The sequence below is a fragment of the Diplotaxodon limnothrissa genome, linkage group LG7, assembly GCF_057381915.1.
Source record: "Diplotaxodon limnothrissa isolate DT_005_m linkage group LG7, D_limnothrissa_male_GT1.1, whole genome shotgun sequence".
NCBI classification, from domain to species: domain Eukaryota; kingdom Metazoa; phylum Chordata; class Actinopteri; order Cichliformes; family Cichlidae; genus Diplotaxodon; species Diplotaxodon limnothrissa.
Genome location: NC_140602.1, coordinates 66,140,193 through 66,152,735, shown reverse-complemented (window position 1 = coordinate 66,152,735; position 12,543 = coordinate 66,140,193). Strand labels below are relative to the sequence as shown.

The window sequence follows — 12,543 nt, the reverse complement described above, 5'->3', positions numbered from 1 at the left end:
GAGGAGATGAGCTGTAGTGAAAATAATCAAAAAGTTTTTATCCACTCCTAAATATGTCACATGACAATTTTAGATATGCGTAGTGTCACAGTTTTGAAAGACGTTCAACACACTAAACAAAATTAAACAAAATGATTCAATTAAGCAACTTATCGAGATGAGCAGGCTGAAAAATATGCTGAAAGGCTACTGCAGGGCTTCAGTCAATAAAAACATTGTATGTGTGCATCCTTCGGTGATTTTCTCACAGGCAGATAGATTTTTGTTTATTTTGCAGCCTAAGGATCGCCCACTCATTTTCAGGAATTAGAAACACCTTCCAAGTGCAAATGCCAAACTTGAAGCTTGAAATTGTGTTACCGTCTAAAGATTGCCAAACTTAACATTTAATTTAAAGGTCATTGGAAGCGTTTAATGCCTTTATTTGACAGCACTGGTGGAGAGAAAGGAAATGTGGGAAAAGAGAGTAGCTGAGTAATATACAGCAGATGCTTCAGCTACTTGTAATCAACCAATCAAAAAAAACGTTTGTTTGTCTATCTTGGTCCCAAATCATCTCTCATGCAGCCATCAGTCCACTCACTCTTAAACCGTAATTTCTTAATTGACTGTAAGAACGCATCACATCATCTTCCCAGCTTTTCTTATGCTTCTTGTTGCCCGTGTCTTCTCTCAGATAAGGTTGAGCTGACGTCTAATGGACTGGAGAACAATCGCGGCGTGTCCCTACACACGCCTCCTCCATCTTCTCCTTCGGGCAGGTCTCCAGCTGCCAGCAGCAGCAGCAGTAGCCCCTCTCCTGGTCAGCAGGAAGCCCTGGGTCCAGCTGCCTCAGTGGAGCCCAGCTCCAACACCACCTCTAGCACAGAGCAGGCCAGCAACAGCACCACAGAGCCCACCACAGACTCACTCCCAGCAGGGTAAGAGCCAGTGTGTCACAGCATCTCATAGTCAGCCTGTAGTTTGAGCAGCAAACTATAAACGATACGAAAGACTGCCACAGAAACAACGAGAGGAATATTTATTGTTTAAGAAAATCTTAAACACACACTGCTGTATCTACATGTAAAAATGCTAGCACATTAAATGTTAAAAGTAAGCAGTGATTAATAATCTGTTATTGTGTATAGATAAACTTTGTATGGATGCTGGAGTAGGCCCGGATCTTTCGTGTAAACTGTGAATGCGTCATAAGTATTTAATTGTGAGAAAGTTGAGTCCTCCCATACTAAAACATTTAATTTCCTTTTCATTCCTCATCCTGTAATAAAATGAAGTCTGCCTTCTATATATATTTTTGCTTCTTGTAGCTTACTTCACCTATTTCAGTTTTATTCGTTTTATTACCAGCACCATATTTGCCTCTGAAACTCTGAACCCAGTCAAATCTTCCAATAGTTTTGTAAGAATCTGCGTAGTGTGTGTATATTTGCAGTTTCAACCTAAAAGTGGGGATTCATTAATAGTTATCAGATGAATAAGCACAGAATGAGATGACTGCCACCAATATGTCAGAAAAGAATATTTTACTGATAGACTAAAATGGTGTTTCCAGTGTGAGTCGTGTGTTTACAGAGGTCGAGGTGAATGATGTTTTTTTTTATAGAGGATAAAACTTCAGCAACACTTGTTGAGTCAGTGCCCCTAAAAAGCTTAAGTGTGTGGATGGCTGCAGGTGAGCGAGATGCATTTAGAGGTTTATTACATTAAGGGACACTCCCTGACTACTTTAAAAACAAAACAAAAAAACTTAAGATGTATTTGGCAGTCCAAGAAAATCTTGGATATCTCGTTGCTGGAATGTATTCGGTGTGATAGTAAATGAATATTTGTGCGTGCTTGTCTCTTCTCTCTTTGTGCAGCTGGGAGCAGAGGGTGTTGCCTCATGGCAGAGTGTACTACGTTGACCACAACACCAAAACCACAACGTGGGAGAGACCACTGCCACCGGGGTGCGCCCGTAGCACTTTTAAATGTGTTTTCTCCATCAGTGCGCTGGTTGTTTAGGGTTACGTAAAGTTAGGCTAATGCATGTGTCAACATTCCTTTCTGTAAACTAAAGGGCATTCAGTCATCACCTGTCTGAAAATAACCGTTTCCTCTGATATCTGTGGCCACTTTTTTTAGCTTCACCATCTGACAGTAACGTAACTGGGGAAAAGCAGGATCTGTCCTTAAATAACCATTTATGCCAGATTCAGATTAATGGTCTGACATTTGTGTCTATTTGGCTACATAGAGAGGAGGATTATGGTAATTACAGAAGATACAGAGGCCCACTTGTGTGCCGTCCTTGCCCAGTGGTAATGACACTTTGCGTAGGTTGAGAGCTGATTGTGTAAAAAGTTGGCTTGTCCGGGAAAAGGAACAACAGCGGAGTTCAGCATCTAGACAAAAAAAAACCCCACTGAAGATAAACAAGTGTTCTGTTCCAGGTTGAAATCATGACGTACTGTTTCTGTTCCAGGCTTGCACGTCAGCATAGGTAGACAATAAAGGCGCAGTTTGATCTCATTGCCCTGCACCGAACGGTTGAGGACATTAGGTTCAAACTGGACTTGGTTGAAATGCCCTGTGCCACAATGATTTAGGCCGACGCCTAAATCATTCCTGAAACATCAAAGTCAAAATGACAAAAAAAAAGAATGTTTTATCAAAGAAAAAAGTAAAACTTAAAGCAAAACTGGCCAAAAGAGAATGGAGTTTATTATGACTAAACAGCAGTGGAGTGTGTGAGTCAGCAGTGTCGACGATGGAAAAGCAAGCAGAGGTGTTGTGGGACAGAAGGAAATGAGAGACGCTTTATTGTTCTGAGGCCCTTGTGAAGCACATCAGCTGACTGGCTGCTAAAGTTGACAGCGTTCTGTTGAAACGAGCCAAAACAGCCTCTGAGTTGGTGGGAGGGGCATCTGACCCCTGTGAGCTCTGATTGCAGCAATTCCATTGAAGTGAACTTGCCACAAGAATTTCAGTTCTGGGTGGACTGTGACTTTAAAATTAAAGCTGAACATATAAAGTTCCCTCCCAGTCTTGGTTTCTGCCCGATCAAAGCTTCTTGTTTTATTAAGAGCACGTTATATGTTCTCTGGCATAAACACACACATTGCACTGTAACTGTGCCTAACGCTGCAGCTTGATCGTAGTGTTTGTGTGCGGAGGCATCGTAACGAGAACACTGTTTCTCCCTCTTCTGGAGTACAGTGTTCTGCCAGAGTTCAGCCCCATTTACCACATTTTTACTTGGAGTGAGTATTGATTGATTTTCAGAGCGTTTGACTGGGTGACAGAGAGAAAGAGAGGCTGTTTTTAGGAAAAGGTTGCCCCCCCCAAACCTCCACCTCAGATTTTCCATACAAGGAACGAGAGCGTGGGGGCCCAGAGAACAAAAGTCCTTTCTTCATGCCACATGTACTTCCATCCACCACTGTGCTGGCGGATGGCCGTTGTGGCCCTTCAGAGGATCAATTAGCAAGCTAATACCGCGCTAACGCTCCAGATGTACACATCAGGAGCTGTTTAGAGGATGAAGGGGGTGGGGTTGGGGTAGTTAGGCAATAGTGTTTTTTAAAGAAAGCAATCCAAAGCCAGACTGAGGAGAGCTTCTCACATTGTTCTTCATCATATCATTTGCAGGGTTTGTGAGCAGTAACACGTCACAAGCTCAAAAATTTCTTTAGACCAAACAGACTAAACTGAAAAGCTTTTGTTTATATCCAGTATAGCATTTCAAAACATCAAATGATTACATCTTGACTAAAATGGTTAGAGTTAAGAAGAAGTACAGCATGCCAGACCAAAGTGTAGCTGTGATTTCCACTTAAAAAGTCAGTCTGAAAAACTTAACAAAGCCTTAAGCAGTAATCAGATCTGCGGCTGTGTTACTGAGCAACAGTATTTTTTCTTTGACGCTAAACAAACCAGAGTTCAGATTGAAGCTATCATGACCGAGCCCGGCCTGAAGCTTTAATCTCATTCTGCCCTCCACGGGAAACCCATGTGAGATTACCTTTTCTGTCTTGTTTTTTGACTATCCACTCTTTGTTGGTTAACGATACACCTAAAGGTATAAATTCTTGCATTTTAATTCTGTTCAGTTTACTTCTTTTGAATTAAATTGTATTTATAATGTACAAAATCACAACAACAGTCATCTTAAAGTGCTACATCCCCCTATAAGCAAGCACTTGGCGACAATGGGAAAGAAAAACTCTCTTTTAGAAGAAACCTCCAGCAGGGAGGGGCGGCCATCTGTTGTGACCGTTTGGGGGTGAGGTGAGGAAGAAGGAACGAAGCCACGCTGTGGGAGAGAGACAGAGATGATTAATAATAACTAATGATTCAATACAAAGAGGTATATAAACACATTGTGAGTGAAGAAGAAACACAGTGCATCATGGGAAGCCCCCAGTAGCTTAGATGTATTTTGGCATAACTAAGGGAGGATTCAGGGGTCACCTGGCCCAGCCCCAACTATATGCTTTATCAAAATGTAAACTTTGAAGCCTAATCTTAAAAGTAGAGAGGGTGTCTTTCTTCCAGATCTATACTGGAAGCTGGTTCTCCAGATGTCTGTTTTTAAATATCCTAAAAATCACAAGTAAGCCTGCAGTCTGAGAGCAAAGTGCTCTAATTGATTGATACAGTACTATAAGGTCTTTGAGATATGACGCAGCCTGATTAGTCATCACCTTAAGTGATGAAAAGGATTTTCAATTTGGTTCTGGATTTAACAGGGAGCCAATGAAGAGAATCTAATATGGGAGAAATAAGGTTCCAAAAGAGGATGCATCAAGGTGGCATCCCAGTCCCATCCCAATGCCTGAACCACCAGCTTTGGCCTTTTGATATAAGGAGCAGCGGCTCCAGGCTGTCTGCACTCCTCACACTAACTCTGAGTCCACTCTACAGAAGAAATCATCTCAGCCGCTTGAAGATGCAACTAACTCTTTCTGCTTGGAGTATAACCCAAAATGGAATCGACACTGAATGCTCATATTGTTCACCTAATGTTGTTTTTTTCATTATTACCTTTTTTTCCCACCAATAATTCAGCAGTTTAAGTAAGTCAAGCACAGACAGGAGACGGAGCTAATAAGTGTTGCTTTTGATTGACACGGTTATAAATAATGATTGAACTGTTCAAACGAAGCTCAACACTGCACTGTGTGATCTGAACATGGTGATGGGACTGTAGTCTACAAATTCCAGGAAATACGCGGAGTAGATGGTTAATGACATGGTACCATAACTGGTACAGAGCGTCAGAGACAGATAGCCCAACTGAGGAGAGACTCAGACGGGCCTCTGTGGGCTCTGGGATTTTCCTCGGCTCCAGTAAATAACAAGCCAGCGCTAATATCAGAGAGGGAGCAGAGTTTTCTTGTGCATTTTAAAGAAAGCTCAGAGGCATCGTGGTCAGACAGACTGTCCCTCCACCAAATAACTCGCTGTGTTTGCAGTCATCCGTGTTACTGAAGTGTCCTTGAGAAAGAGACTTCTTTGCCGGGGCTGTCACATGATCCTCCTGGTTTGTCTGTGTTTACATTCATGCACTGCGTCACCCATTAGTATCATATAAAATATCATATCAAGTTCTTAGAGAGCTCAGCAGTGTTTTTAAATATTATATATGTAATAGTAATTTATCTAATTAAACACCTTATTGGATCGCTTGCTTTCATTGTATTTGTTACCATTTTTTAGTTACTAACTTTTGAACATGGGGCTGCTGTCTGGTTATTAGAACCAAAAAGCCTGACTTAAAAAAGAATTTGAACTGTACTTTTTCCCCCATCATTAACAATTTAACAAGTAGATGAAAAATTATTATTGTGGGCCGGCATTAAAACTAATTATTTCCACTTACCTTGACCTAACTATGCATGTTACTTTTCAAGAAGATTGTTTGTCCTGAGAAATGCGTAATGTGTGTCTTTGTCCTAAGATGTAACCAAGTCCAGGATCTTCTGTTGCATGTCTTTTATTTTCTTCCATCTCACTGTGAGCTTGTTCTGCTGGGCACTAAAGGCTTAAATACCCAACAGATGAAAATTATTACCATTTTGTGTTATATAAATATGCAGGCATCCAATAAAACATGATGCAGCAAGTAAACTCTTAGCCTCGGTTGGTAAACTAAATCTTCCATGCAGTTCTCCTCCTGCAGCCTGAATGTGAGTTTGCATATATGCTTCAGTGCAACAAAACTGAGCCTGTTTAGAGACTCAGGTTTGCAGCGAGTGGTCCTGGACTTTAGACAAACTGAAAGGCAGCGGCTCCAGTCATACTGATTCTGTGTGAGCCAGCTACACTGCTTGTATTATGCTGATTTCAATCAGTCGTTAAGTAGCAGTTGTGCTGTTCTCCAAATATATGAAAGGTAAAAAGAAAAAATGTAGCAAGACAAGAGTGGAGGTGTGGTGCTGCTGTGCACGACTATTTATTTTCTATCTGAGGCTGTCTGTGTGCATTTGGATTTTTTTTAAGCTGGTCTGTATCTGCAGTGAGTGTTTTTAGCCTTCGGAAGTCGATGCTGTTTTCTCTTTACCAAATTCTGTTGAACTTAAGTCAGAGATACAAGAATAGCAGCAGAGCAGCAGTCGGTCCTGGTGAGCCTGGGGAGCTGGTTTGTGTGTGTTGGGGAGGGGGGCTTTGTTCATGCGTTTGTCCTCTGTGGGTCTATTCTTTGTGTGTTTGTCTTTAAGTAGACTGTCACTATCTCAGTCCAAGTCCAGACCTCCTGTCTCAGGGGAAGAATAGCATGTACATAAACAACTGAGCACTCACATGAAGGACATGGTTAGTCTCAGTCAGAAACCTGACATATTCCATTGTTTTTACTCATCATGCGTAACGCCAGGCGTCGGCTTAAGGAGAATAAACTACTTGATATTTCAGGCTAAGCTAAAGTGATAACGTACTAAAACAAAATTCAGCTAGCTTCAGTCTCTGTCTCTTACAGCTGATTTTTAGGTGATTTACTGGAGCACTAATCCAAAGCAAGATTGAGACTTTGGAATAATCTTAAAACATCCTTAAAAAGGAAGCATTAAACAGTTTTCCATCGGAAACATTCCTTATGCCTGCCTCTTTTCCTTTCCTGAATCCTACTCTCTATCTGCCTCCTCACTGTGTTTTCCTTCCTTTTCTCGTCTGTTTCTCTTTCCTCGTCTCCATAAATAAGTACCGTTGCTATCAGCAGCTTTTCGATGCAACCACCCACTCTTGAAGCGATTAATAAAATCTTGTTGAAAGGCACAGCGCCCGTTGCTGCCCCGACTAACCCTTTCTGCGTCCCCCCTTGCAGCTGGGAGAAACGAGTGGACCAGCGGGGCAGGTTCTACTATGTGGACCACAACACCAGAACCACCACGTGGCAGAGGCCTACAGCCGAGTCTGTGCGAAACTACCAGCAGTGGCAGAGCCAGCGCAGCCAGCTGCAGGGCGCCATGCACCAGTTCAGCCAGCGCTTCCTCTACCAGGTACCACAGGGTTTTAGTGGTTTCCAGCATGCAGTACACTGGCCTTTAAAGAGCTCAGTCAAAGATGTTTTTGAATACTTTAAAAATGTTGGAACAATTGGAAAGTAACCCCACTAGTAGCATATATCCATTTAAGCTACAGTGTTGCAAGTTGAGAACAAATAACCTTGGTGGTTAAAGCCCTTAAATGTTTACAACAGACTCTTGTTATCTCTCTGATGCATAAACCTATGTGGTGACAGCATTTCCAGATAACACCAAGCATCTACTTACATATTCTGGGTTATTTTTCTGGCAGTGTTGGTCAATGCTTTGAGCCAAACCATAAACGTGTGTCTGTCCATCCAACTCCTCATAAATCTATCTCAACAGCTGATCATCTGATCGCCTTTAAACTTGCTGGTTAAACTGTTTAGGACTTAAACGAAGTGCAGTGGTGAGCAGTTCTCATGTTTTGGCTAAAAGTTTTTTTTGAGTACTGCATGCGCCACTCTGTCCACAGGACAGGGTCCACACGCACACAGAGTTTACCGTATTCCCAGATTTCATAACCCTAAATTTACACAGTATTTAGGGCTTTGCAGGCATGTGTAGATACATATCCCCTTTTTAAACCTGGAAGTTTATTATTTCTTATTATGTGAATTGTTGCAACCAAAGATGCCCAGGGTTAAATTCTTTATGAACATGCACTACACTAGTGAGGTTGCAAAAATCTCTGGGTCTCTTCCACAGTGTGTTTTGCCCTCGCTGAGCCCGATTCTTCCTGTTAAAAGGGAGTTTTTCCTTCCCGCTGTTGCTGAGTGCAAAATCCAAGGAGGTCATTTGGTTATTAGAGTTTTCTCTGTTTCATTGTAGGGCCTTTACTTTACAGTATAAACCACCTTGAGGCAAATGCTGTTGTAAATTTGCATTACATAAATACAACTGAAATGAATTGAAAAGTGGCTATAAATTGGTCAAGTGCTGAGACGAGAGGGAACGCGGTACTGTATCTTGGTATGTCTGAATCAAGCTATAAGGAACATTAATGTAATAGCCACCTAGTCTCAGTAAAGCTGTCTCTTTGTGTCGTTTAGACACAGCTATCCTCCCCCATTCTGGCGGGTTTGAAATTGAGGAAAATAAAGTTGGTTAAAAACACCAGACTTTTGAGGCGGAAGATTCCATGTTTTGGAAAAGCCGTCCTTCATTTAGACTGAGGAGACGGTGAAATTCTTGAATTTGGCACAAAACGTTTGCTTTGTTTAGATTTGGACATGACTGTCACGCAGGCACCACGAGACTAATGTCTGTATGATTTGAGTAAGTCGAGCAGTCTGAAGGCGTCGTCTGCGGGGGGTTAGGGATGATATTTGAGACTTGTTTATAGTATTTTTCCAGCGCAGCCAGTTGATGTTTGGCCGCACTTCTGACAATCACAATCTTCTCCATGAAGCAGCCAAGGTCAGATTGCAGCCAGACAGTAAAAACTTATGGGGCTAAAACAACAGAGCCTTCTCAATGGACCATTAGTAAAAAAACGCCTTAAAACTCTTATAGGCTTCTATAAAAAACACCCCGCCCTGCACTCCCCGTGCTGGTGTTTCAGTTTTTATGAAATCTGTGTGTTCGTCTCAGTCTTTCTGTTTTACTCTGTCTGCTTGTGGCGGCTTATTTTATATGCTTCCAGCTGCCTGATTCCTTTGTCGTGTTTGTCGTCTTTGAAACAACCTTCACTTGTTTTTTATCAGCTTGTCCTTTTTGCTCCAGTCATTTTTTAAATGCTCTCATCATCTTTCAGCTCTTTTATCCATCAGTGAGTCCCTCCCTTTTTACACTTGTTTCACTCATTGTTGATTTCACGATGGACAGTATCTGTTTGACATGATCTGAGTTTGAACTTGAAGGCAAAACATTTAATGGAAAACACTGTCAAAGTTAGCTTTGGTCTTCATTGTGGCTTGTATTTTTCCTGACTTCTTGTCTACACACGTTAATTACTTTGGACTGCTGCAGTTGTTAGGGATGCATTGATGTGTTATGTTGATCAGATCACTCTGAAATCTCCAAAAAGAATGGCACGATCTCCTCATTTGACTTTTATACATAGCACAGACGAAGCAACAGCAAACAGTAGGTAGGTTGGAGATACTTTCCAGCTGCTGCGTCAGCAGTTTTCCTTTGTTTCTATGTTTGCAGAAGTTTTCAACTAAACTGAAAACAGCAGCCAAGTGAACCTGCACAGTTAATCATCTCAAAAACGATCATTCATCTGTCGGCTTCTTACGATTACAAAGCATAATGTTGTTATCAGGTGTGCACTCGGAATGAGAGCAGAGAGAGGAGAAATTAGCATGATCATAAATTACAGCCTGTGTAGTAAAGGCTCTAATACTGAGCTGAAATGAGAGAAGTGCTTATAAAGAAGGCGAATTATTGTTTATTTGGTCCTGTTCTCAGGTGCTAATTTAATTTTAATTTAATTCATTTAACACTGATATTGGATTGATGTTCTCTATCAGCAGATATGCATAGACAGGGTGTCCGTATCAAATGGAAACAGTCCTCTTTTGATTACATCACCGGTCTTTCCTTTTATTTTACTTTTTTTCACATTCTCATATAAGATGAAAGCTGTATCAGTGTTTGTTATCTCGATCTGATACTGAATGCTGTCAGATTTATTCTCCACAATCCTGTTACAATGGTGGATGGCTGTATTATACATGGTCAAAGTCTATGTGAAAGTAATCCCTTTGGCTGAAAGCCGTGACTTTAGAACGAGGATATCCCTAAGACAGATGAGTCTTTTAATTATTTTTTTTTAAACAGAGCAGTGGATTTTAACATACCGTTTCTAAATATCTTATTTTTCTTTAGAAAGCATAAATTATTTAAATTTGCACACAACAACAGAATTATTTTGGAAAAAAAATCAGGATTATTAGACATTTTTATTGAACCACAGCACAAATCACTGCTGTCCAATGATGTGCTTTGACTTTGTAATGCTCAAAGCTTGTAAAATCAAGTTAAAGCCTGACACCTATTTTACACACAGTATAAAAACCTTTGAGCTGTCACTCGAGCACATCCTGCCAAAAACAAAACAGGGGGCGTGTGTAAGACTACAACAAACAACTTCAAGCTGTTATCCAGCAAAGAGGATACACGTCTGACTATTTAGCATCAGGGAGGCTAATAATTTAGTTTAATTTGATTAATATAGTTTTTTTGATTTTGTGAAATAATTTTATTTTAATGTAAAATAAAGTAAAATAATGAAAGCAGTGTTTGGAAAAGCTACGTTAAAAATCCTTGCACTGTTTAACAGTACTTGGAAAATCAAATTTTCATACAGGGGGTAAGAGTTTTGTCATCTGTATCAGTTGTAGCTATGGGGACAGAAGCCCCACCCACCTGCTCTTCATACTTTTTAATTGCGAGGGACGGCCAATCAGAAGAAAGGGTTAAAGGGAGGAGGAAATGCAGCTAGAATAGTTTGAAGCTCCAGTGTACGATAAATGAACATTATCAAAGATTATTCTCTGCCCAGGTAGAGTTCAAGAATAAATATTTAAAGGAGGAAATGAGCAGTGTTTTTCACGCAAACTAGTGAATTTAAAGGAGGATTCGTGGTCTGCTGATTATTTGATGGCGTCTGCGTCACCTGTTATCTTCAGCACAGACGTCCTCTTCGTCTTAGCTAATCAGTGCAACAGTGCAGTGTTTTGGCTTTTTAATTTGTGCACAAATTTTTGTATATTTTTTTTAATTAAATTTTTCTAATAAACCTCAAATTCACCTTTTCTCCCTGACCTTTGTCTTGTTGTGACATTTGAATTTCCCAGCAAAGCGTATGTCTGTGTCAACACGATCAGCATCTTCAATGAGGCATCGTCTGAGAACAGACCCCACTTCTTCACCCGAGCTTGGCCCCGATACTCGATGATGTGAAGAATATTTTCAATCAGGTCCTTGAGCAGACTAAGCAGAGGCTGACTAATGGCCAACTTAGCCCATATGTAAACATTTCCAGTGATGTCAGATTGTATAAGTAACGTAAAAATAGTTGAACAAACAAAAACAAAGTTATAAGCGGTGTCACTATTCATTCAGGTTTTTAATGTCCGCACAGAAAGGTTCAGTTCGAGCTGGAAACTTTTTCTTTCCTCGCCCCTCCCTTCCTCCCTCTCTCCTTCCAAGTGTGTGAGAAAACCCAAGAGTCAGGTCTGCCCTCCGTGTTGATAGTACACTGCTCTGTCTTGGAATGCCCACACTGCTGATAGCAGCGACTATTTATGGTCCCAGTGTGTGTGAACAAGGAACACACACACAAACTCTTCATAGTTTTCCTGTGAACACAGCCACATGTTCTGCTGCCTGGCTCACACTCTCACCATGACTCCTCCAAAGCTTTCTTCCATTTTCCCCCCCCAATTACATTTTTTTTTGTTTGTGGTGGAACTTTACTGGTAAATGTCCCATTAGTCAAGTTTGCAATATTGGTGATGATATTGTGATATGGAGCTATATGATCTTGCCATGCAGTCATGTGCTCCTCCTCTGTGTGTGTTGGTGCAGATGTGTTCACAGGGCTGTAATGTTGAGGTCAGGTGCCACATTTCTCCTCTGAAGCACATGACAACTAAAGAGAGCCAAGGGGCCAGTCGCCCTCTTAAATGGACCATGCCGCTGCAATGAGACTGTGCACACACTCAAAAACATGGACTGTCTAAAGCTCCATAAACACAGGCACCAAAGTAATCATGCACTGGGTGTTGTAAAGGAGTTGGACACTCGAGTACTGAAACTTTTCAGCTGCTTACTGATGGTTTTGTGTGTCTGCCTTTTTTTTTAGAGTGGGAGGTGAGACGATTTTGTTGGTAGTGACTATAGGACACACTTTGAACTAGAGCAGGGCGATATGGCCAAAAATATTTATCACGATATATATTTGAAAATTTGCGATAACGATATAACCGACGATATAATTGATGCGAGACAAAATACAACTCCACAACATTACTAGCGCAAAAAGACAACCTTCCATTTATTTTCACTTAAACAAGAAGCTGGT

General features: G+C 41.0%; 1 protein-coding gene across 2 annotated transcripts in view; it reads left to right on the top strand.

Moving 5' to 3' along the window:
* Window positions 1–12,543, top strand: part of wwp2 (WW domain containing E3 ubiquitin protein ligase 2) — a 65,078-nt gene that overhangs the window by 28,351 nt on the left and 24,184 nt on the right. For both annotated transcript variants that reach the window (XM_085360149.1, XM_085360148.1), the window contains exons 8-10: window positions 677–920; window positions 1,863–1,952; window positions 7,307–7,481. In XM_085360149.1, the coding sequence (XP_085216275.1) occupies window positions 677–920; window positions 1,863–1,952; window positions 7,307–7,481 (509 nt within the window). The remainder of the gene's footprint in view (window positions 1–676; window positions 921–1,862; window positions 1,953–7,306; window positions 7,482–12,543) is intronic.